The 24,006-nt window shown below is 53.3% G+C and overlaps 2 protein-coding genes and 1 pseudogene across 5 annotated transcripts; 1 reads left to right on the forward strand and 2 right to left on the reverse strand.

The window, feature by feature from the left end:
- The first annotated feature begins 2,813 nt into the window (after positions 1 to 2,813).
- Positions 2,814 to 6,584, forward strand: LOC133263682 (acrosin-like; annotated as a pseudogene).
- A 334-nt stretch (positions 6,585 to 6,918) lies between these two features.
- Positions 6,919 to 10,915, reverse strand: LOC133263681 (arylsulfatase A-like). The gene is made up of 8 exons (XM_061443543.1): positions 10,605 to 10,915; positions 10,064 to 10,304; positions 9,395 to 9,613; positions 8,775 to 8,944; positions 8,149 to 8,273; positions 7,860 to 7,987; positions 7,457 to 7,559; positions 6,919 to 7,345 (listed from the first exon to the last, which is right to left on the reverse strand). The coding sequence occupies exons 1-8, from the start codon at positions 10,895 to 10,897 to the stop codon at positions 7,044 to 7,046; spliced, it is 1,581 nt and encodes a 526-aa protein (XP_061299527.1). The 5' UTR covers positions 10,898 to 10,915; the 3' UTR covers positions 6,919 to 7,043.
- A 1,257-nt stretch (positions 10,916 to 12,172) lies between these two features.
- LOC133263683 (rab-like protein 2A) lies at positions 12,173 to 24,003 on the reverse strand. 4 transcript variants are annotated; one of them, XR_009741520.1, is made up of 9 exons: positions 23,885 to 23,994; positions 23,773 to 23,802; positions 23,559 to 23,638; positions 17,501 to 17,580; positions 16,530 to 16,641; positions 14,562 to 14,659; positions 14,233 to 14,316; positions 13,595 to 13,981; positions 12,173 to 13,316 (listed from the first exon to the last, which is right to left on the reverse strand). XR_009741520.1 is itself a non-coding variant. In XM_061443545.1 (9 exons), exons 5-9 carry the CDS (start codon positions 17,540 to 17,542, stop codon positions 13,904 to 13,906), a joined length of 414 nt encoding a protein of 137 aa, XP_061299529.1. In that variant the 5' UTR covers positions 17,543 to 17,580; positions 22,981 to 23,028; positions 23,559 to 23,638; positions 23,773 to 23,802; positions 23,885 to 23,899; the 3' UTR covers positions 13,467 to 13,903. The 4 variants fall into 4 exon arrangements, 3 of the variants coding, with proteins under 3 accessions (XP_061299529.1, XP_061299530.1, XP_061299528.1); XM_061443545.1 differs by lacking the exon at positions 12,173 to 13,316 and adding an exon at positions 22,981 to 23,028 and having other exon boundaries at positions 13,467 to 13,981; positions 23,885 to 23,899; XM_061443546.1 differs by lacking the exon at positions 12,173 to 13,316 and having other exon boundaries at positions 13,467 to 13,981; positions 23,885 to 24,003.
- Positions 24,004 to 24,006: the final 3 nt, after the last annotated feature.

The raw sequence follows: 24,006 nt of genomic DNA on the forward strand, positions 1-24,006 counted from the left end.
TCCCCCAGCCCCGCAACCCTCGGCACCGCCGCTCCAAGGGGTCCCGCCAAGGTCAGGCGAGGTGCGGGGAATGGAGGGGCTGAATCCCGCCGAGCCCCAGCCCTCCCCGGGGCGGGGGTCACCCGCGGGGCCCTCTCCCGGTGCCGGTATCCGGTGTCCCTGAGAGAGACAAAGAGGCGGCGGCGGCTCCACCGCAGCGGCGGGATGCGGAGGGACACACGCACACAGCGGGGGAGACCTCCAGCATCCCCCGCCCCGAGGGAGCGACGGGTGATGGCGAGGAGAGGGGAGGGGGCTGCGCCTGCGGCTGCTGCGTCGTTAATCCCGGGACGGAGCCTGCGCGGCTCCGGTATCCCAAGGTGAACGGGCCCGGCGGGGGGGCGGCACGGGCCTGGGACCACCCCCCCTTTCCTCTGCCGCTGCACCGAGAAGGGCAGCCCCGGCCCCGTTGTGCCCGCACAGGAGCTCCCCCCGTCCCGGTGCCGGCGGTTCCCACCTGCAGCCGGGCGGCGAGAGCGAGTGGAAGGTGGAGAGCGAGAACATCTCGGCGCGATCCGCCATCTTCTCCCGGCCGGGGCTGCGCCGGACTGCGGAGGAGCGCGGGGGGGGCCGCGGGGGCGAGCGGGGGGGGGGGGGGGGAGCGGCGGGAGCGCGGCCGGGCGGGGCGCGGGGGCGGCGGGAGCGCGCGGGGGGCGGAGCCAGAGAGAGGGAGGGGCCGGGGGGTATGAAGGGGGGGCGGGATGTATGGGGAGGGGTTGGGGGTGGGTAGGAAGGGGGGGGGGTGTTATAGGCAAGGGGAAGGGATGTACAAGGGAGGGGAGACTGGGGGAGGAGAACGGGGAGGCTATGAATGGGGAGGGATGTATAGGGAGGGGGCTATTGGGGGAGGTAAAGGGGTGGTGTAGAGAGTGGTAGGGGGTGTATGGGGGAAGGGATGTAATGTGGGTATTGGGGTTCTAGAGGGTATAGGTTGGGGGGAGCAGCGAGGGCATAAAGATGGGAGCGAGGGGTATGGAGGAGGCGGGATGTAGGTGGGGTATTGGGGGAGTACGGGGTAGTATAGGCGGGGGGACTATCTAGAGTGGAGGAGAGGCTGTGGGGTGGTGCAGGGGGCTATGGGTGGGAAGAGACGGTGCCGGAATATGGTCATGGCTGAACATGGAGAGGGTGGGAGGCTGTGAGGGAAGAAGCTGTATAGAGGGTGGGAAGGAGGGGGAAGGGAGATCTGCGCAAGAGTCGGGGCAGGGGAGGGGGGTTACGTGAGGGCACTGTGAAGGGGATGCAGGGGGACTCATAGCGAGGTGTAAGAAGATGTATAGAAGGAATTCGGGGGTACAGGAACGGAAAGCGGGGTTCGGGGGCATAGGAGAGGGGCAGGGGGTCTATGGGTCTATAGTGGGGTGCAGGAGATGCAGAGAGGTTGCATAAGGGGGGGTGCAGGGGCTGGGAGCCGCACTGGGTAGGCCTAGGGGGGCAGACGCTGCCCCGGGGCTGCGCGGCGGGAGCTGTCCGGTATCCGGTGCTGAAAGAGCTGTCCGGTATCCGGTGCTGACGGGACGGAGGTGTCTGATGTACGGGACTGTATCGCGCACGGGGCTCGGCCGGTGCCCAGTGCCCGGAGCTGACGGCCGGAGCATGGGACTGTCCGGGCCCGGTGCTAAAGGCCCGGAGCTCTCTGGTGTTCGAGGCTCTCTGGTGCCAGGATGGAAGTCTGAGGCTGTCAGGGTTCCGCTGCTGTAGGCCCAGGGCTCTCGACTGCATGGTGTCGGTGCTGTAGGCCCGGGGCTGCCCGGTGAAGGTGCTGCTAGACAGGGTAGGGGTCCAGAGGGAGTGGGCGGTTAGTGCTTCGGGAGCGGGGTGCAGCGGCTGAGGCCTGGGAGGTGCAGGGTGGGTGCCAGGAGGCTTGGGGGGGGGGGGGGGGGGGGGGGGTCTGCATCGAGAGGGCACAGTGAAGGGGGGGGAAGAGGGAATGGAAGCCACAAGGGGCCCTGCAGGATTTGGAGGGCGGGGGGGGGCCTTGTACTGTGGGGCAGGAGGATGCAGTGAGGGCACCATGCTCCATGGCGGGCTGGAAAGTCGGGGGTGGGGAAACAGAAGCAGGGAACAGGGGAGATCCAGGGAGCACAGGAGGCCACAGGGACAGTAGGTGCCAAGAGCTGGTGCATCTGGGCACGCCTCACAGTGGGTGATAGCGGGGGAGGGCTGCTGGGAGCACTGGAGGTGGCGGGGTCATGTTGTAGAGTGCACACATGGTGCATGCGCATGCAGAGTGCACCACACAAAAACAGTACACCTGCAGGTCCACCCAGACACACGCCTACATCCACTGTGCCCTGTGAGGGTGTGCTGGACTTGTCCCGCTCGCACATCACTGCTTGAGTGCCGTGATCGTAACCACATCAGGCCTTCAACACCCAAACATGTGCATACTGCCTGTAGTAATGTTCTCTGGTGTATGTTTCTTGGAAGTACCTGGTGGTAGACAGCTGCAGAGAGCATGGTGGCAGCGAACTCTCAGAGGCTCTGATGCCACACTGGTTTGTTTCCCTGCTAGCTGGGAGCAGCAGTGCTCATAGGCAGGTGCTGCTGCCGCCACAGGGCTGCATCCCTTATCCCACAAGCAGAGTGTTCAGAAGGGCTGTGCAGGGGGTGCCCAGTCCCAGGTCCTGCCTCCCCTCGTGCCTGGAACCCCCCATGGAACCAGCCCTTCCGTGACTTCAGCCCCAGCATCAAGGGCAACGTGGTGCTGTGGCAGTTTGGCAGCTGCTGCAGTGGTGGCCGTCAGCCCTCAGATCGTCAGTGCTCGTGGGCATATGGCACTAATGGATTTGCTCCCCCTTTCATCCTGCTGGCCATGTGCTGGCCTGCCCATGGCACATGGGACAGCTGTGGGTAAGTGGCCTGAGGCTCTGGGAGAGAGCTTGGGGTCCCAGCTATGATGGGATTCACTGGAGGGTGTCTGCTTGTCCGCCAAGGCCACACCACCACCACACCCAAACCCTATATGAGGGCCTCTGTTCCCTGCCAGCCCCAGGCTGTTGGCACAACTCATCTATGGACTACAATAGAAACAGAGGCAGAGGGACACACATCCCACAGGGTTCCCCTGGTCCTGCTGTCTATGCAGTGCCCTGTGGGGAAGGGACTGACCTTCAGCCCCAGCAGCAGCAGCCATCAGGCAGGACAGTGATGAGTTTGTCTCACAGGACCTGAGGGCTGCAGCCCATGGCTGTGTCTCATGGCACATCACGTGTTGTTGGGGGCACAGATGCCCAGCCAAGCTCCTGGCCATGGATCATCAGCATCCAGACAACCTTGCACAGAGGCATGGCACACATCTGCGGAGGGTCACTCATCAGCCCACAGTGGGTTCTCTCACAGCCCACTGCTTTGCGGCATCCAGGTCAGAGGTCCAGGGCACAGGAACATCTCCACAACACCAGCAGGTGCTGTCCACAGCACCACATGCTATTCCCATCACATTTCCCTGCAGAATACCCAGTGCCTGGGCACTGCAGAGCCCAGTGAGAGACTGCTCAGAGAAAGCTGGGCTTGTGCTACAGCCCCCTAGCAGCCTCCAGCTCAACCCTCCTTGAGCCTAAGGCACGCTGGGGGAGTCGCATCCTCCGTAACACTGTTACTACATTAGTTGAGAAACACAGGGCTATGGATGTTGTCTATCTGCACTTCTGTAAAGCCTGACACAGTCCCTCACAACATCCTAAACTGGAGAGGTATGATTTGATGAGTGGACTGTTTGGTGGATTAGGAATTGGCTGGATGGTCGCATCCAGAGGGTAGTGGTCAATGACTCAATGTCTGAATGGACACCAGTGACAAGTGGCATCCCTCAGTGTCTGTACTGGAACCAGTACTCTTTAGTGTCTTCATCAACAACACAGACAGTGGGATTGAGTGCATTGTCAGCAAGTTTGCAGATGACATGCAGCTAAGTGGTGCAGTTGACATGCCTGAGGGAGAAGATGCCATCCACAGGAACTCAGATAGGCTTGAGGCTCATGCAAACCTCATGAGGCTCAACAGGGCTAAGTGTAGGGTCCTGCATGTGGGCCAGGGCAACCTCCAGTATCAATACAGGCTGGAGGATAGAGGGATTGAGAGTAGCCCTGAGGAGAAGGACTTGGGGGTACTGGCAGATGGAAGATTGGCCATGAGCAGGCAATATGCACTCACAGCCCAGAGGCCAATCATATCTTTGGCTGCAACCAGAGGAGCATGGCCAGCAGGTCAAGGGAGGTGATCCTTCCCCTCTTCTCTGGTGAGATCCCACCTGGAGTCTGCATCCAGCTCTCGAGTCCTCAGTACAGGAAAGACATGGACCTGTTGGAGAGGCTCATGAGAAGGACCTCAAAAATTATCAGAGGGCTAAGACTTTCTTCTACTATGAAGAATAGCTGAGAGAGTTGGAGCTGTTGACCCTGGAGAAGAGAAGGCGCTGGTGCCTTTCAGTTCTTAAAAGGGGCCTGTAAGAAACTTGGGGACAGACTTCAGCAGGGCCTATTGGGAGAGGATGAGGGGTGATGTTTTTAAACTTGAAGAGGGGAGACTCAGGCTGGATGTGAGGAAGAAATTCTTTACAATGAGGGTGGTAAAATATAGGAAGGTGGTGGATGCCCCATCACTGGAGACATTCAAGGTCAGGCTGGATGTGGTCCTAGGAAACATGGTCTAGTTGAACATGTCCCTGCTCATTGCAGGGTGGGGGTGGACTAGATAAGCTTTGAAGGTCCCTTCCAACTCAAACCATTCTCTGATCATACATTCCTATTCTATGACTGCTTTCCTCTCTCCCTTGGGAAGCAGCAGGCATGCGGCTGTGCTCCCTCTGAGCCCTCTTTCCATCTGACTACTAGGCATGTCCCAGTGTAGCGCGTGGTGATCGGGGCCACCCAAGTGTCTCAGCTGGGCCCTGAGGTCCAAGTACACAGGATTAAGCAAGTGATTGTTCATGAACCCTACACCAACATCTCAGAGGGGAATGACATCGCCTTGCTGGAACTGGACCAGCCTGTCCAGTGCAGCGATTATGTTCAGCTTGCCTGTGTGCCCAATGCCTCACTGGCAGTGTCCCAGCTGACAGACTGCTACATCAGCGGCTGGGGTTTGATGGATGCAAGATGCGAGTTCCCAAAAAGCACTTGTGTCCCCAGGGCAAGCTTGGCACACAGGAGGCACGGGCCAGGCTCCCCAGCAGCAGAGGCAAGAGGCAAATGTCAGGGATGTGTGCCTCAAGAGATGGGCCTGACCCACTGTGCGGAGCAAGACAGAAGGGAAACATGGGTCCAATGCCTCTCAACGGGCAAAACCATGCGCTAAGGAAAGGGCTCACCCAGACAGGGCAGGAAAACTGGTCACAAGCTGCTGTTTCTGTGCTCACAGTTGGAAAAGTAGCTGATAGTGTGCAGGAGGCCAGGGTCTATCTCATTGATATCAACGCCTGTAACAGCAGCCGGAGGTATCCAGGGGACATCCTTAGCCACAACTTATGCACCGGGTACCTGCAGAGCGGCATCGACTCGTGCCAGGTAGGAGCGTGGAACAGGTCAACCCCCAGCAGCACAGGCAGCCCAAACAGAACGTGGCACATGCTTTGCCTGGCAAGTCACCTCCCACCCCGGGGTCCACAGCACTGCTGGGGCTTCCCTCCCCTCTTCCATCTGCAGCTGCTTGCCCAGTGCCCCCCTCATCCCAGGGTACTCTGCTCAGGAAGCCCATCCAGTGCTTCTGGCAGCCCAGAGGTCCAGTTCCCAATCCTGGAATGTCCGTCTTCCTCACACCCAGGATCCCTACACAGAGATGAGGGAGAGCCCAACCTCACAGCCCTGCAGCCCCCTCCAGACAAGGTTCTGTAGGCTCTGGCACCTGAGCAGAGCTTCTGTGCAGTGAATGCAGCTCTGGCAGCTCTGTGAGAGAAGGAGCCAGCCTTAGTGCCAATGGCCACCAACAGCACCCTCATCCACTCTCTTCCGCTGCAGGGTGACAGTGGTGGTCCCCTTGCATGCAAAGATAACAATGCTGACTACTACTGGGTTGTGGGAGTGACCAGCTGGGGGAAAGGCTGCGTGAGAGCACAACAGCCAGGAGTCTACACCTCCACTCTGCACTTCTATGAATGGATCCTCGTACAGATGGGACTGCACCCAGGAACAACAGCTAATCCAACACTACAGCCAGTCTTCACCTCACCTCCTACTCAGAGGCCAAGGCCAAAGCCAAAGCCAAAATCAAAGTCAAAGTCAAAGCCAAAGCCAAGACCAACAGAATCAGGCACCATTAACTCCTGCCCATTTCCACAACAGAAGCTGGTGAAACTCCTTACTCAGGTGCAGGAGCTCCTGAAGGCCCTAAAGGAAAAAAGGCTTTCAGCAGCAGGATGAACAGGAGCCAGGGTAGGCTGCAGTGTACCACAGCCATTTCCCTCTGGGGCAATGCATGCTTACTCAAAAGCTGCCTCACTATCAAAGGCCTGCTCCATCTTTCCATGCTCTTCATAATTCAGACAAATGTTGACTTGTTCCTGAAATAAAGCTAGTTGTTTTCACAGCTAACATGCATCAGTACAACTCAGTCTCCTGTGCAAGGCAAGCACTTCCATGCCCAGCACCTGCAAAATGAGGCTGCAGGCAGTTAACTCAGGCACAAAGAGAAGTGGTCTCCCAAAGGGGCTGAAACTTTGCCTGCTCAGAGAGAAGGGTGCTCAGAGCCTCTATTGGATGAGTAAGACTGGCCAATCGAGACTAGGAAGAGGGTAGGAAAAACAGATGTGCCATGCAGACAACACCGGTTGTTTGCATTAAAGCATGCAAGCTCACGTTCAGGGGTTGGCATAAGCATTAGCAAACTGAACTGATTAGGGGGAACTCCTGAGCATGATGAGAGAAATTGCTGACCACAGCAAACAGTTAAAAGTTGACAGGATTTAAGGTGCCATGAGGAAGAGCCCGATTTCTCTGGCAGCTCAGGGTAAGAGTGTCTGGTGGGTTTGGGATAGTGTTCCAGTATGGAGGTAGAGCAGCAAGAGGTTAGGAGCAGTGGCAGCAGGAAGGCTTAGGAGTGCAGTTTGGTACACAGCAGGGCTGCAGGGAAGGATCCCTGCCCCTTCTGATCTGGCTTCCCCCAAACTCCATGCGCTGCTCAAAAAGCACTTTGTGCAGTTGGATCTCCTTCAGGACCTGCAGAAGCTCTGGCCCCACACCGCTCTGCAGCAGATCGTAGTTCTCAGCTGGGTCAGACTCCAGGTCAAACAGCAGTGGGGGCAGGTGGGGTGTCAGCGGGGTGAGCCCATGGCAGGCCTCATCTGGGGTTGTATCACTGTGCAAGGAACCTGCAAAAGAATCCCCTGGAGCAGCTCAGTTTCTTCTCTTGGAGCTTTGGACAGCAAAACCAAGTGGGACATCATAAAGCTGCTATGCAGAGGAGAGGAGGCAGCACTAACCTTGTGTGAAGTAATGGGCCTTGTACTTCCCAAGCCTGACAGCAAAGGGACCATGCAATGGATCAGGGGATGGCGGGTAGAAGAACATCGTCTGACGGGGACTCTGTAGGAAGCAGCAGAGTGAAGCTCACCCATCCAGCCATGAGGCTAAAGAGTCTGCAACAGGGCCAGGCAGAGACTCCAGGGATGCTACACAGAGCACAGATGCTGCACTGAACACATGGCCAGATGGGGGGGGGAGCTGACGAGCAGCAGCATCTGACTGCTCTGACTGCTCCCTACTCAGAGATACTGGGGCTCTGCCCATGCACTGCAGCCATGGACTGGGCTTGGCAACATGCTGCAGTTGTTAAAGCAGCCTGAAGAAGCTGCTTCCCAGGCCAGACCAGCCCTCAAGACTCACCTTCCCCGACCCAAACAGCACCGGGCTCAGGTCATAGCCATCCAGGGCAACTTTGGGAAGAGATGCTCCAGCCAGGGCAGTCAGTGTTGGCAGGATGTCCAGGGTGCTTGCCAGCTCATGCGTCACTCCTATCACTCACCATAGCCAGGCATAAGGAAACATTCAAGTACCTGATCCCACTCCCATCCCTGCATTCCCACTTCCCTTCCATCCTCTGCTTGTCCCGGGGCAGCCAAGCTGCTTCAGCTGGCATCAGCACTCAAAAGGGACAAGCAGTGCCAAGTCTCACCTGGAGTGATACGGCCTGGCCAATAAGCCACCGCTGGCTCCCGCATGCCACCTTCGTATGTTGTGCCCTTCCCACACTTCAGAAGGCCAGAGCTGCCTCCACGTGCCATCCGCAAGGTGGAAGGGCTGTGAGAGAGAAGAACCACCTACCATCAAGTTTCACAGGTCCACACTACCCCTTCCCTAGTACTGCTAAGAGGGTCATGACAAGAGAGACATGGTGTTAGCAAGTGACACTGCCATCCTTCTCAGCCTCAGGAGGCAGGAGGCATGGGGCAGGTGAAGAAGCCAAGGTGTGCAAGAGGCCTAAGCAGGGCACCAGAGACCAACTACACCCCCACACCAATGGAACTGGGTCTATTTGGGCTACTGGCCACTCCTGGCCTGAACCCTGTGAGGTTTCTGTCCACAAGGGGCACAGCTGAGTCACAAGAACAAGGAGCAGATCATGCACTGGGTCCTCTCCAGAGCAGGATCCACCTCTTGTCTCACTTCAGGTCATTGAGATCTCACCTGGCAATGCCATGTGCCCTTTCCCCAAGCAAACCAATGCCTCATGCCACTTCCCTCGCACCATGGATGCAGAATCTTACCAGTAACGAAGTCCCCCCAGCTGAGCCCACTCACCCATTGTCAGAGGTGAAAAACACCAAGGTTGTGTTTGCGAGGCCACTTTCCTGCAGTGCCTGTAGCAGCTGTCCCACTGAACCATCAAACTCTGCAAGTGCATCTCCAAATGGCCCACGCCTTGACTGCCCTGTGTACTCCTGGCTTGCAAACTGGGGGTAGTGGGTATGCTGGAGAAAGGGCAGAGAAGACCGCTACGAAAACTCCCAGAGCTGCTTCTTGTTCCCAGTTCACCCAGAGACGGTCAGCACCCCAGCTAGGACATGGAGATAGGTGACAATACCCATGAGGTGAAAGAAGGCTTGTCCCCAAGCTTCAGAAGCATCCCTCAGAAATGGCACAAAGGAGACGTGCAAACTTGGGGTGGGAAGTTTTCCTGGGTGAACACTTGGCCCAGGGAAGCAGGCAAAGCTCCAGAAAGAAGCAGCCCAAGAACATCATAAGCACGGTGCTGCCACAAGGCAAGGGCACATGAGCACCACCCCCAGGTCACCCAGCAGCAGGTACTGACTACTCAGCACAGTTCTGGGCTGCAGGAGCTGAGACACTCACTGCTCTCCATGGAGGATAAAGGGTCCCTTCCCCACCCCTGGACCCGCAACAGTGCTCCCCTCTCCTACGTGGGAGGCATAGTAGAGCAGGAAGGGGATGCCTTGTCGGGCGCAGTCAGCGATGAAGTTCCGTGAGAATTTGTTGTAGAGTGGCACCAGATCAGGGAAAGAGACCGGCTGCTGCACAATGCTCTGGTTCCAGAGGAGCGGGACTGGCACTACACCTTGGTCACAAGTCCCAAAACACTTGATGTCAGGTGGGAAGCAGGTTAGATTCTGGCAGGGGCCCTGGAGAGAACAAGTAACACCTTTTGGTTTACCTGTGTTGCAGGACAGGGAGGGGAGCACTCTCACAGCAGCCCACCACAAGGTCCTACAGGCACCCTTTGGGGAGCCTCTCCCAGAAAGCCAGGGCTCTGTGCCCACCCACCCATCCAAGGATCATACTGCCTCACCCCAATTTCTCATGGAAGCTCTGCAGATGTTTCTTTGTAGCCCAGAATCTGACCCTCTCTCCCCTGACAAAGGACAATGTCCCCATGCACAAGTACCCAACCACACGAGCACCTCAGAGATGGCCTTTCTCCATCAGCACCCATCTCCCTGGCCTGCAGCCACCCTCACCCATCTGCCCAGGAAAGCACTGGCCTGCCCCACATGCTCTCAAGCAGCTTCATCTGTGGGGCACTGCCCCCAGCCAGTTCCAGGACACCCCTCAGAGCTCGGCAGGCCTCTCACCTGGTCATGGGAGTAAGGGATCCCCAAGAAGTGGTCAAAGCCCTGGTGGACGGGCAGGAAGGAGCCATTCATCCCCAAGCCAAGGTGCCACTTGCCAACCATGGCTGTGGCATAGCCCGCAGCCTTCAGCACCTCTGCAATGGTGACCTCAGACAGCGGCAGCCCCCCCCGCGAGCCTGGGCTGAACACCCCCGGGTAGACCCCGGAGCGCATCTGGAACCGGCCTGTCAGCAGGGCTGCCCTAGGGGAGAGAAGACCGGATAGAGCACGGCACGGGTCCCTCTCCAAAGAGGGATCCCTATCCCCGCCTCGGGCCCTGGCAGCCCACAGCTGCCCCGGCCGCATATATCCGGTCTGCACCGGCCCCGCACCGAGCAGCCCCCAGGGCACAGCGACCTCCTCACCCCCCCACCCCGTTCCTCCCAGCACCGCAGCTCCCGGTGGGTGCCCAGCCCTGCCCCGACGCTTCCCGAGCTCGGTGCCCTCCCCGGGGCCCCGCAGCAGCCACCGGCCAGCGGGCTGGGAGCCGCGGGGCACGTACCGGGACGGGCTGCACACGGGGGAGCTGCTGTAGAAGTCGGTGAACCGCAGCCCTCGGGACGCCATCCAGTCCAGGTGCGGCGTGGCAGACGAGGGGTGCCCGTAGCTGCCCAGGTCCCCGAAGCCCAAATCGTCCGCCAGCACCAGGACGAAGTTGGGGGCGGCGGCGGCCGCTCCGCGCAAGGCCAAGAGGGCCAAAACCGCCACGGCCCGGGACAGCCGCAGGACCCACTGCCCCATTGCGCTGCCGCCAGAGAGGCCCCGCCGGTACCGGGCACCGACACCGCGCACCATGTGACCTAGCGCCGCCGCGGGGCGTGCTGGGAGCCGTTGTAAGTAGCGGGAAGCTGCGAGCGGCGGAGCCGGACCGGGACTGCCCCGGCGGGACACGGGTGGCAGCGAGCGGATGTCTCCTGCGCTGGGGCTGGGTGGCCCGGGGGAAAGGCCGCTGTCCCCCTTCCGTGGCTGGCAGCAGGTGCCGGCCCAGGCCGTTGCTCCGGGCTTCCTGCCTTCGGGAAGAGCCGAGGAAGCCGCTGTTCTGGTGCGCGCAGGGTGCAGGACCCACGGGACACTCAGAGGGTGCGGCGCTGCCGGGAGCAGGCTGCGCTCTGTGGGAGCCTGGGCGCTCTTCAAGCAAGTGTGTTTGCGTACAGCAACGGCAGTTTCGCCTTCAGCCTCAAAGACTGCTGCTTGTGCCTGAATATAGGAGCCCATATCGGGCAGATCTGTGACGTGTAAACAGAGCAGGGACAGTGCAAAGAGCAGCAGCAGCTCTCTGAGGGAAGGGAGTGATAAGGAGAACAAGGGAAAAAGGGGTAGGTTCAGCACCCGGGAAGGCTGCACCCGACTGCAGTGTCTGCTTTTGAAAACCAGAAAAAGCTCAAGAACAGGCAGAGAAGGGAACTGAGGCAGAATGTCCTGAAGGCCTCTGTCTGCACAGTTTATCCAGAAGAAGAGTACAGCAGGACCCGAGATGCTGCACAAAGCACAGGCACTTTGCTCTGTATCTCTGCATGTATGAAGTGTGGGCATGTGCTTATGCCTGTATGTGTGCGTGGACATGCATGCATGCATGCACATGTGAGTCTGCATGTGCATCTATAGGAGGTGCATTCTACGTGGCATACAGCACTTGGTATGCTGTCAGCATGCATGTGGGCAGACGGATGGGTGCATACTGTACGCAGGGTGTAGGGGTGGGTGCATTCTGCATGTATGTGTCCTGTACGGTGTGCATGCACTGCCTGTGTATGTGTGGGGGGGGGGGTGTGTGAGCCAGTTTTGCGCACACAGGCATTCTTTGTGTATGTGAACATTCTGCATTGCCCTTGTGCTCAAAACAGGTGTTTCAGAGTCTGGGTGTGCACACTCTGGTTGTGCACTGCACCTTCTCTTTGTACCCCATGTGTGTCTCTATGCACCCTGTGTGTGAATACAGGGTGTGCACACGGTTTTTGTGCATGCTGTGTTTGTGCTCCCAGGGAATTCCTCCTTGCAGAAGACCTGGAGCTGAACTGGGAGCACTCCCATTCTCAGGAGGTTTCTCCTGTCTCAACCCAATGATGTGAGTTGCTTAGTTGGGCTTCTAAAGAGCCAGATCACATTCAAGAACATGCACACATACTTCAAAGGCATGAACGGCAAACCAAAATAGCATAGAGCAGGACCTTTCCCAGAACCCACTTAACACAAAAAGCAGAACCCAGTACTCATCTTCCTCTCCAGCTGATCAGGACTGGAACATACACACAAATCACTCCCTAGATTCACAAGCACAGCATGTTCATAGGTTCCTTAAATATGAGCATGGGAATTCAGTTAATGTCTCTGGCTGGATGTCAAGCTACTTACCCAGCAGCTGGCACAGACCTTGGGTCTTTCCAGATCTATGTCTCCTCTTGCTTGTGACCTGGTCCAGCTTCAAGTTCGCTAGTGAACTGCACACACCCCCAGAGCACTCCCACCAGCAGCTGGCTGGTGATTCCAGCTGCTGGGTCCCTATGGCCTATGTTCCTTCTGCCATTGCTGCAGCCAGGTACAGGCTGGGGCTACTCAGAACAGCATCTGGAGTCACTCTCAAAAAGGTTGGACAGACCATGATTAGGTGCAAGGCTCAGTCAAACAAGCAAAACAATCAGCAGTTGCTTATCTGTAACTGGCTCCTTTATCCCTGTTTCTGTCCATTTTCCATGCTTATACATCCCCCCATCCTCCTTGACTCCTCTTTCTCCACCCTTTTCTTGTCCCAAACAAGTGATCTGCCCCTGGTTATTTTCCCCACCTTCCTCTGAGATTTGCTGCATTTGTGAACAGATTTGACGTTTGAGGTGCAGACAGCAAGGTCACCTTGGACTTCCATCACACTGCCTGGGTGGTGCTGTCCCTGTCAGATGCCTCTCCCTAAAATGCTCCCACCTCTCCCTTCAGTTATCTGTGAGGTGTCACTCAAATGGGCCTGCTCAGAGGAGGGTGAGGGTACAGTGGAAGAAGGGCACAGAGGTTACAGGGACAGCAGTTGGAAACACAACATGTCTTAGGCCAGCTACTGGTGGGATCCCTGTAGGTGTGTACAATGCACTGGTGAACTTGAAACTAGACTTGTGCAGCACAAGTATCCTGAACACACACATGGGAGCAGCAGCAGCCACATCCATCAGGCTGGGATAGGACAAGCCTCCTGGGTGTGATTCCACCTGATTCAGCTCTAGCAGACCTGAAAGGAGAAGGTGTGCTGGAAGCCTACTGGATCTGGCTGCTCCGTAACAGAATGGGGAAGAAAACCCAAAGAAATTATACCAGAGCTCACACACATGGACAGAGGCAGTGCTGGTTGGGAAAAGCAATGGGGAGGGCTGGCAGTTGGGATTTAATACTGTACAGTAACTGGACTACTGCTTTAGAACAGAAGTGCAGGAAGGATGTAGGCTCAAAGTTTTATATATATATATAAAATACAAATAGTTTTTAGTGTTTGTTTTCTCCAATAGGTACCATTAAAGCTTCCAGACAGGTCCCTTCCCTGTAGGTCCCAGAGTGGCTGAACTCTCCAGGCAAGCTTTGCCTTGAAGAAGCAAGCAGTAACCAGCAGCCTTGTGGATATTCTCACCCTCTCCTTGACAATGATACGCAGCAGCTCAGGCCACATCAAGAAAAGTCATGGCTAGAGAATCTCCCACAAGAGTGGGAGAACCCCAGCTGAGCTCTCAGGGCAAGAGAAAAATCACTTTCCTTTATGAAGGCCAGCTTTAATTAGCCCCAGAAATCTAGAACAAAGGGAAACTCAGACTCAGGGTCCAGGGCTTAGGCAGATGGGGGATTCTCTTCAGGGCAGCTCTCCTCTTGATCCAACAAATTCTCACTTTTCTGCAGGTCAAAGCTCTGGAAAGGAGCAGGACAAGGAACTGCTGAGAAGCATGAGAGCCACAGCTATACTGTGCTGTGATTCTTTCAAATTTGGTCTAGGGTAGTGCAGGCTCTTCAGAGGATCATCACCTCACCCCTTCCAACCTAGACATGAGCAGCACACAAACCCCATAGTGTCACTACTATAAGGCAAATCTTCCCATGCGTACAAGGTTTTGGCCTACAGCTGCTCTTAGGAGGAGGGCAGTAAGTAGAGCCTTTCTTACCTCCAGTTCTCGCATGACCTCGTCCATGAAATCTCCTGAATTCTGTTTGTAAGCAACTGCCAGTTTGATGGCATCATTGAAGAGCTGACGAGGAGGAGAATACTTGTCACTCAAAGTGAAGGGGCACTGGGTTTCTGTAACATACAGAAACTGTTCCCACATCTCAAGAAAAACAAAACCGAAACTCTGCAAGTACATATAGCTACCAGACCTCATAAATAGGCAAACATGTACCAGCCCATTTCCTGCTCTCTGTGCCTACAGCAGTCTCCATGTTCTTGGACCACACAGAGGTCTCATGTATGCTGAGTCAAATATCTGTGTCCTACCTTCACTACATTGGTGCCATCTGCAGCAGACACAAAGTAAAAGGGCAAACTGAACTTCCGGGGAAAATTGAAGCTTTTCTGGGTCACCTTCATATCCGCTGGGGACAAGAAAAGGAGAAATGGTCAGCAAGATATCACTGCAGGCAGAATGTCAACATGTGCAGGAGTGGTGGAACAGATGTGATCACAGCCCAGCTGAGCAGTCAAGGCCCCCTCACTGTAGTACAAGGCTAGGAGAGTCCTCCCCAACAGCTTCAGGGCTTTAAAAGCAACAGCATCAGCAAACCATTGATGAGAGACACTAAGAGTTCTTGTTGATTATCCATGGTGTTTCACTAAATTATAGATGGATTCTGATGTGCTATAAATGAACAAGGGCTTAGAAAATACCCACTCCCTTCCCCTGCAGCAACTATGAATGTTTCCCATGCACATCCCTGTTATTTTAGCTGTGTCCATATGACCTGGACACCATCACTGTTACAAGTAATGCCTCTCCCTTCAGTCTGGCCTATTAGCCAGAACTCCTCCCTGCCTTTATGGCATGTACCTATACTCCTGTGTGTCCAGGGCATGCTCACAGTATATAAATGACCCTACTGTTACATATTTTTACTTAACATGCAGTTAGGTCCAGCTGTCCCAACCTCAGTAGGCCAGAGGCTTTATTTCAGGTTTGGAACAACTCTACTGCATAATTAGATGCCGTGCTGGCAGAGCAGGAGCAGCTCAGTTGTGATTGATAGGCAGCCTGTATGCTGCACAGGGGAACGATCTGCCTTGTCTCACAGAGCAGCAGCTGAATTAGTTCAGACTCTAAGTGCTGCCCATGAGCAGTGCCTCGGCAGCCGCTCCCGGCCTCTCTGCAGGAAGCTGGATCAACTGTTCTGCATACTGGGCCTGTGTTAAGAGCTGTGAGCTGATCATTTCCTAGTCCAGGTGCAATACAGCAAAGGAAGGCACGGCAAAGGACTCCTCTGGAATAGTGTGCGCTCACACACAGAGCACCATGATCAGGATTCATCTACACAGAGGTTCTGCCTACAATATGCCTGTCAACACCAAGTCCATTTGCCTTGGACTTCCTCTACAGTCCATGCAACCAGTGGATTCAAGGCTGGCTTGACACATCCTATAGGAAAGGCTTTCATTAGGTAAGCTCAATCATGCCCTAAGCCACACCACTGAACCAAATGAACTGCTGTAGACTGCATTGGAAGCCCGGACACCTTATTGAGGTGGACACAACTATTCATAGCTGTGATGATTTCTACCACGAATGTCAGCAAGGAAGCCCACGTCTGACACTGTATTTGACAGAGAACAGCAGGAGACTGTGGTCCTAAGGGTATGTGTTCTCTTGTTGATGCTGAGGAGAAAGCTGATGGCGTTATGCACTCTCACAGGATGGAGGAGACAAGTCACAACCCAAGTGACAGCACTAATGTGTGGAATGCCTAGCCGGCATTCCTAAGAAGAGGGAGGCATCTAGTCAATGGCAGAGGAAGGTAAACAATTTTGCCATCAGGTATATTATAGACACTTCAGCACAGAGTTCCACAGAAACCTGCAGCCTGAATTAGCAATATAAGGGCAGTTACTGACTGTGCCAGGGGATGCCACGTAATAGGTTATGCTCCTCTTCCAGCAAGACATCCTGCAATTTTTGACTAGGTACTGCTCCAACCAGCTTTTGGTTTCTTGCTGGATGCAAAGGGCAGTGTGGTAAGGACAGAATTGGAAGGACAACACTTGAATAAACTTTAAATGGATCAAATTGTATTTTCAAGTGCCTGTAAGACTGCATCAAGGTCAGCAGAGGGCCCAGCTATTCACTGGTAAAATACAGCCCTGAGGGACTAATACTCAAGAACTCATCTGGACCTAACAGATGAACGACATTCTCAGCCTGATTCTCTGAAGAGAATCACATCACAATCCTGAGAGGCTGAAAGAAGATCTACTCACCATCAATTTTGTTGGCCACCACAATGCACGGAATCTCTGAACGGAATTCCCTCAGCTCCTTGTACCAGCTGTTCAAGTTCTTGTAAGTGACTTTCCGCTGCACATCAAACACCTTCCAAGAAAGAACCAGCTATGATGTGCCATAGCAGGAGAGCTCCTGATCGACCACCAAATAGAGAATCCAGAATTCTCCGAGGAGGACATCAATAAAGGAAACTGGTGTTTGTTAGAAAGTGTGAAAGACAAGGGAGAGTATCCAGAAAGCCTTGAAACATGCAGCCAGCCCACTTCTTTGCATGAGGCAGGGAACAGTCCCTCATTTTCCTTTACAATCTTATTTTGTACTATGACAAATACTGTATCACTTATGACAAGTCAACAAGTGTAGGAAAGATCTGCTCTAAGTAGGGTCAGAAGTAAGACCTCTCCAGTTTAACAATTAAAATACCAATGAAGTTGACTAATGCTCACAAGTGATAAGAAAGAATGGAAAGGTTGAGCAACAGTACAAAGCAAGAGACCTCAGGGGGTTAGAAGTCAGGAAAAAAGACTTATTTGAGCTAATAAACGGGAAGAGCAAATTACAGGAAAACAGAAAGGGCAGAAGACCAGAGAAGAATGTCTTATGTAGCACCCCTGTGGAACATGTCAGAACAGTTTTGTACTACATAATCCAATAGTCAAATAACAGAACAAGAAAGGAATGCTTACAAAAGTAAGGAAATTTAGAAGACAGCAAAGCCAGGGAATATAGTAAGAGTGCTATGAGGAAAGACAGAATAGAGCTAAACATACCCAAGTACACTGCTTTTATCTGGTGAGAGAAGAAAGAACAATATAGGAAAGTTTTTTAAACCACTGGAAGAGATAAATCTAAAGCAGCATTGTCACAAGTAACACACAGGCCGCGTGTCAGCTGGTACTGCATTAGTCAAAACTCCACCAAATCACAGCTGAGACACTGCCCTTACCAGGATACAAGCATGAGCGTTATGGTAATAAGATGCATGCATGCTCTGGAACCTCTCCTGTCCAGCTGTGTCCCAGAAGTCTGTAAGACACAAAAAACAAACTTAGAATGACACATCTTTTCAAGTTCTGTTTTCCTTAGAACTTAAACCCAGGAGACAAAGCCCAGTCCATCTACTCAGGGTCACAGATGGTGGTTTCACCTCACTAATCTGAAACATTCCAGGGCTAAGAGATTATGCAGAACTACAACCTTTTCTTAGCTACGCTTAACTATGAGTTGTGCTGACACTGAACATGGCTATAAACATATCAGCAAAAGAGAAGTCATCAGTAGATATGACTTGTAAAGAACAGAAAGACAAAGCTAGTCAAAAGTGCAGAGTGGTAACAATGCATAGTGCTTTGTCACTAGAGATGACAACAGGAAACAAAACTTGAACCTCTTGTAACTGGCTTGATTTCTGACACCTTGGTATACAGCCAGGTGCCTGCCCTAGGTAATATTCTCCCTGCTTTCACAGACAGTCCAACTCTACTTTTCCCAGGGGCAAAACTCATTCTAAAATTACTAAGGGCCCAGGGCCCAGTTCAGGGTCCCAAGGGAGGAGACAGGCAGATCCCAATTCATTAAGTACCTCGTAGACTGGGTATCATAACGCATACCTGAACAGTCAGCAACATTCTAATGCCCTTTTCTGTCTGTGTGTCTAGGTAGGGCTCCTCCCCACCCCAATCCTTTTAATGTCCCATTTCAGAATCCTCACTTAGAAGGACAAAAGAGGTGCCAGTGATCATGACCTACTGAATGCCCCTAAATTAAGTTCCCAGGCAATGCAGCAGCTGTCCCAAGAGAACTTGCCATGCCTTACTGAAAAACACTGCTGCTTTTATTACCAAATCCTCCAGATTTGTCTGTCATACCCCATGTCACTCCAGAACCTTAAAATCCTTGGGAAAAGTAAGATTCATAAATATGAATACAGCACATTTTAATGCAATCCTAACTCTACCATGCGGAATTTGGCGATGGCCTCAGCTCAGCAGAGTAAAAATTAAACCAGCAAGGGAAGTGGTAATTCTGTACAGTCTGAGTCTTCAGATCACATTATCTGCCTTTACAAACCACACTTCATGAGAGGTCTTCTCTGCAAAGTAGCTTGGATGATCAGCCTTATGTTCATAAATGGTGCAGAAGACACTGTGAACACTTGCAAAACATTAGCCACACGAATTACTTAAACTAGACCAAGTTACTTCATAAAGTACTAAATCCATGTTAAAAATAAGTCCCTGACTTTTGCAAGTTGTCCTAACTGTATTTCACTTAACAGTTAAAAAAGCTCCCCACCTCATCTTTTATATGAGTGTACCTAACATCAGAGTCTGTTAAATATTTCTTGTTACGCTGAAACCTCCTTTTGTACAAAGTTCCTGTTCTCTAATATTTTACCTTCCCCCTGAGAAGCCAGAGTTCCTCATCATTAGGCCACTTTTTACCATCTTTCAAGTGTTCTCATGGCTTTTCTCTGAAACCTTTTATTAGGTGTAAATGGCAAGGTTTGTGTAAGGGGCAGGGGATGCTGGGATGGCTTCTGTGAGAAGACACTGAAGCTCACCCCATGCCAGGCTGAGCCGGTTTCAGTCAGCTCCAAGACAGACAGACCCCCTCTGGCCAAATCACTCCCAGTCAGCAATGCTGGTGATAACATATTTAAGGAGTCAAAAATGCTGCAGAGGAGAGTGAGGGAATGAAAGAGAACCAGCTCTGCAGGCACCAAGCTCAGAAGAAGGAGGGAGACAAGATCATAGAATCACAGAATCACAGACTGGTTTGGGTTGGAAGGGACCTTAAAGCTCCTCCAGTTCCAACCCCCTGTCACAGGCAGGGACATCTTCCACTAGAGCAGCTTGCTCCAAGCCCTGTCCAACCTGGTCTTGAACGCTGCCAGGGATGGGGAAGCCACAGCTTCTCTAGGCACCCTGTGCCAGTGGTTCCCCAGTGTAACCACCCTCAGCATGAAACATTTCTTCCTCATGTCCAATTTACACCTACCCACTTTCAGTTTAAAACTGTTGTGCCTTGCTCTGCCACTACAGGCCCTGATAAAAAGGTTTTCTTCATCTTTCTTATAAACCCCCTTTATATACTGAAAGGCCACAATAAGGCCTTCCTGGAGCCTTCTCTTCTCCAGGCTGAACAACCCCAATTTCTCAGCCTCTCGGCATAGTAGTGGTGCTCCGTCCCTGCGATAGTTTTTGTGAACCTGTTCTAATAGATCCATGTTTATCTTGTACTGGGGATCCCACAGGTGGATGCAGGACTCCTGGTGGGGGCTCTAGCAGAGCAGAGCAGAACTGCCTCCTTCAACCTGCTGGTCATACTATTCTCATGCAGCCCAAGTCAATTTGCTTTCCGGGCTGCAGTTGCACATTGCTGGCCTGTGTCCAGTTTTTCATTCACCAGCAAAGGGGAAAGGTGCACTGCTCAAACATGTAGAAAGCTGGCAAAAACAGGAAGGGGGAAAAAAATTGTTCAGTATCCAGGAAACACAGGAAATAAATGGTTCACCTTGAACAAGGAAGATTTGCATTAAGTATCAAGAAAGAATTTCTAGCAGTAAGAACCCTAATAGGCTGGAGTAGATGGCCTAAGCAGGCTTTGTCACTGGAAGTCTTTGAATATGTGTTTTATAAATATTTATCTATTTATATCTCTATATATAAATATACAGATATGACCTGATACATATATATATATATATGACCTTATGGGGTGACCCTATGATAGATACGTATCAGTGAAAAGCATCATTAAGTAAAGAGTTTCTCCTGTGTGGAGATGTGCAAGATGTCCTCTCACAGTCCCTTCCAAAAGCTGTAATACTCTGGAAACACAATGATTGCAGTGACAGACGCAGCACTACAGAATATCCACTCAAACCACGGAATAAGATCATGCTTTTCTTGAGCTTCCATCTGTAACACACAGTGAACAGCACTGTGCTATGAGGCTACATCTCACAGGTTAAAACAATGCTTCTTTGGCATAAAAAATAGAAAGTTCACACTTGTGATAAACCTGACGTTATGGGACAGTTGAGAGTGTGGCTGATAAAGAGATGCCTGATAAAGCCACGCTGCTTGTATTCTACCAAAAAAAAAACCTAACAAAGCTAGAGATAAAACAGGTGGGATTTTATGATAAGATCTGACAGGCTGGACATATCCAGCAAAAAAATTTAAATTCTATAAACTTGAAGTACAGCAATTGGTACATACACCAGAAGTAATGAACCAAGTGAGAATACCCAAGAAAAGGATAACCAGTGATAGGAAGATTGTATTAAAATATATTAAAACCTCAGCAACTAAAATAGCAGATCTACTGGAGTAATGCATGGCATGGGTTTTAGAATTGATGTCGACAGGCAGCTAAATCCCACTGCAGACTCTGTTGTTATAAGCATGTGGAATATTTCTTCTCATTTATTTACTATATTGACAGAGTAGATGAGTCTGAAGACAGCTTCGTACTGCAGCTAAAGTGATTAATATCCAGCTTGCAAGCCAGAGCAAGCCCCCTCTGTGCTCTTCCTTACTTTGCCAGTGCTTCCCCACCTGCCCCTTCCACTAGCACAGGTGTGTATAAGCCCCCATACAGAGATGCTTTAGGAAGCCAAATGAGAAGAAATCCATTCCCTTCTTTTGTGAGTGGTTAATACGCACGGTATACTTTCTGGACTGGCCTGACAGTGGACAGGACTAGGCTATAAGTGAACACTGGTGGTACATAAGGGAACAGGACTACAACATTCCTGGGCAGCTAGCTTAGCTTCGTGGTAAATCTGAAATGTCACTTAGCTCAGTTTCATCATAACACTGCATCCTGAGCAGCAGGCACTCACTGAACAGTGACTAACACAGTTAAATCAGGATTCTTGCAGCAATTGCTTTGACAGGTATTCAACTCCTTGAAAAAAACAGAGCTGATCCTTCACTCAGAGATCCCCTTGCATGGGGATTAGTGGCATAGCTGAAGAACCTATTAACTGAACAGTGATCTGGCATGGTAGATGAGCGAAGAGTAGTGGCTGTTCTTAGACTTCAGTGAGGCTTTTGGCACCGTCTCCCATAGGAGACTCATAGAGAAAATGTTGATGCAGGGGCTGGATGAGCAGATGGTGAGGTGGCCTGAAAACTGGCTGAATGTCCAGCAAGAGGCTGGTGATCAGCAGCTGAGTCTGCCTGGAAGCCAGTAACTTAGCAGTGTACCCCAGGGGTCAATACTGGATCTGATCCTGTTCAACATCTTCATTAATGATCTGGATGATAGGGTGTCCTGGGTTCAGAGAGAGCAGGGGGAGGGCAAGAAAGGGGGGGAAGTGAGCGAACGAATTACCTGACTGGGTTTAAACCACGACATAGGGCAAGACTGCACCCTCGGCAAGCTTGGAGATGGCACAAAACTGGGAGAAGTTGCTGGTACACAAGAAGGTTCTGCTGCCATCCAGAGGGACCTGGATAGGCTGGAGAAACAGGCTGATAGGAACCTTATGAAGTTTAACAAGTAGAAGTACATAGAAACAAACCCATAGCACCAGTTTCGGCTGGGCACCATCCAGCTGGGAAGCAGCTTTGCAAAGAAAGGGCCCTGGGGGTCCTGGCTGACACCAAGCTGTGCCCTTGCCGCAAAGCAAGCTATTGGCATCTGTCGTGGTTTAAACCCAGTCAGGTAACTTGTTCACTCACTCCCAGTGAGTGGTGCCGAGCTGACAACAATCGAGGTCCTTGTCCGTCTCCCCCCCCCCCAGCACCGGGGCTCTCCCCTTCCCCGCTCCCGGAGGAACGGGGAGGAGGATCGAGAGAGTGCAACTCCTACGGGTTGAGACAAGAACAGTCCAGCAACAAATCACCACCGCTACTATCAGCTAAAACAATGATAAGGGAAAATAACAAGGGAAGAGAATACGATACCACCGGCCAAGAAAGCGAGTTCCACCCGGAAGCCCCTGTCCTTCCGGGTAACTCCCAGTTACCCCCCCCACCCCGGGCATGACGTGCTGTGGTATGGAATACCTCCCCGGCTAGCCCGGGTCAGGCGCCCCGTCTCTGCTTCCTCACAACTTCCCCTCCTCCCTGGCAGAGCATGAGCCTCACAGAGTCCTTGGTCAGGGTAAACATCACTTAGCAACAACCGAAAACATCGGCTTCACCAACACTGTTCTCAAGCTAGAAGTCAAAACACAGCACTGCACCAGTTAACACAAAGGAAAAACATGACTGCTACTGCTGAACCCAGGACAGCATCCTTAACTGCATTAGGCAAAATATTCCTTTGCCTCTACTCTGCACTGGAGAGGCCACACCTGCAGGACTGTGTCCAGTTCTGAGCTCCTGAGTACAGGAGAGACATGGACATGAAGATGATGGACTGGAGCACCTCTTATGAGGAAAGGCAGAGAGGGTCGGAATTCTTTACCCTGGTGAAGAGAAGGCTCAGGGGGATCTCATCAATGAGTATAAATACCTGAAGGAAGAGAGTAAAGAAGATGGAGTTAGGCTTTTTCAGTGGTGTGCAATGACATGCGCAGAGGGGGCAAACTGAAACACAGTTTTCCTCTGAGCATCAGGAAACACTTTCCATTGTGAAGGTGGCTGGACACAGGCCCAGGAAGGTTGCAGAGTCTCCATCCTTGGAGACATTCAGAAGCCACCCAGACATGGTCCTGGGCAACTGGCTGCAGGTGGCCCTGCTTCAGCAGGGGTTGGACAGGAGCTTCAGAGCCCCCTTCTGATCACCCCCATTCTGTGATCCTCTGATCCCTCCATCCCCCATTTCCCTGCCTACAAACAGCTCTTTGACACCCCACTGCCCAGTGCAGGAAACTGCCGCGGTCTGGGGTCCGTGCGCTGCTGCCTCTGCCCACAGCACCGCCGCCGTGCCCGCTCTGCACGCAGCCGGCACAGCCCGTCCCCGTTCCCGTGCCCGTCCCTGTGCCCGTGCCCGTGCCCGTGCCCGTGCCCCGCGCAACACCCAGCGGCGCGCTCTCCACTTACCCACGAGGACCGCCCGCCCGTCCACCCGGGCGCGGTGCTTGTAGAGCGTCAGGGCGAAGGTGGAGAGCTGCTGGGAGCAGCTGCGTCCGCGTTAAGGAACCGACGGAGGAGGGCGGCCCCCCGCGCCGCAGCGACCGCTCCCCCGGCCGGGCCCGCCGCTCTTCCCCAGGCCCCCGCCGCGCAGGGCGGTCAGCAAGGGGCAGCACAAGGATACAAGCTGTGGAGCAGGAACCTCTCCAGCAGCCTGCGGAAAGAGTAGGGCGCTGCCGTTAGGCCGGGGGACCTCCCCGAGCCGCCCCTGCCCTACCCGCGGGGAACGCACGCACTTGGACTTGCCCACGGCGCTGTCGCCCAGGCAGATGATCTTCACGGTCTCCTCCGCGCCGGCCGCCGCCTCGGCCCGGGCCTGCTCCGCCGCCTCCGCCATGGCCCCGCCTCCGCGTCCCCG

The sequence above is a fragment of the Pezoporus flaviventris genome, unplaced genomic scaffold, assembly GCF_033815535.1.
Source record: "Pezoporus flaviventris isolate CSIRO_AGI_PZ_B2104156 unplaced genomic scaffold, CSIRO_AGI_Pfla_v1 ptg000414l, whole genome shotgun sequence".
NCBI lineage: Eukaryota > Metazoa > Chordata > Aves > Psittaciformes > Psittacidae > Pezoporus > Pezoporus flaviventris.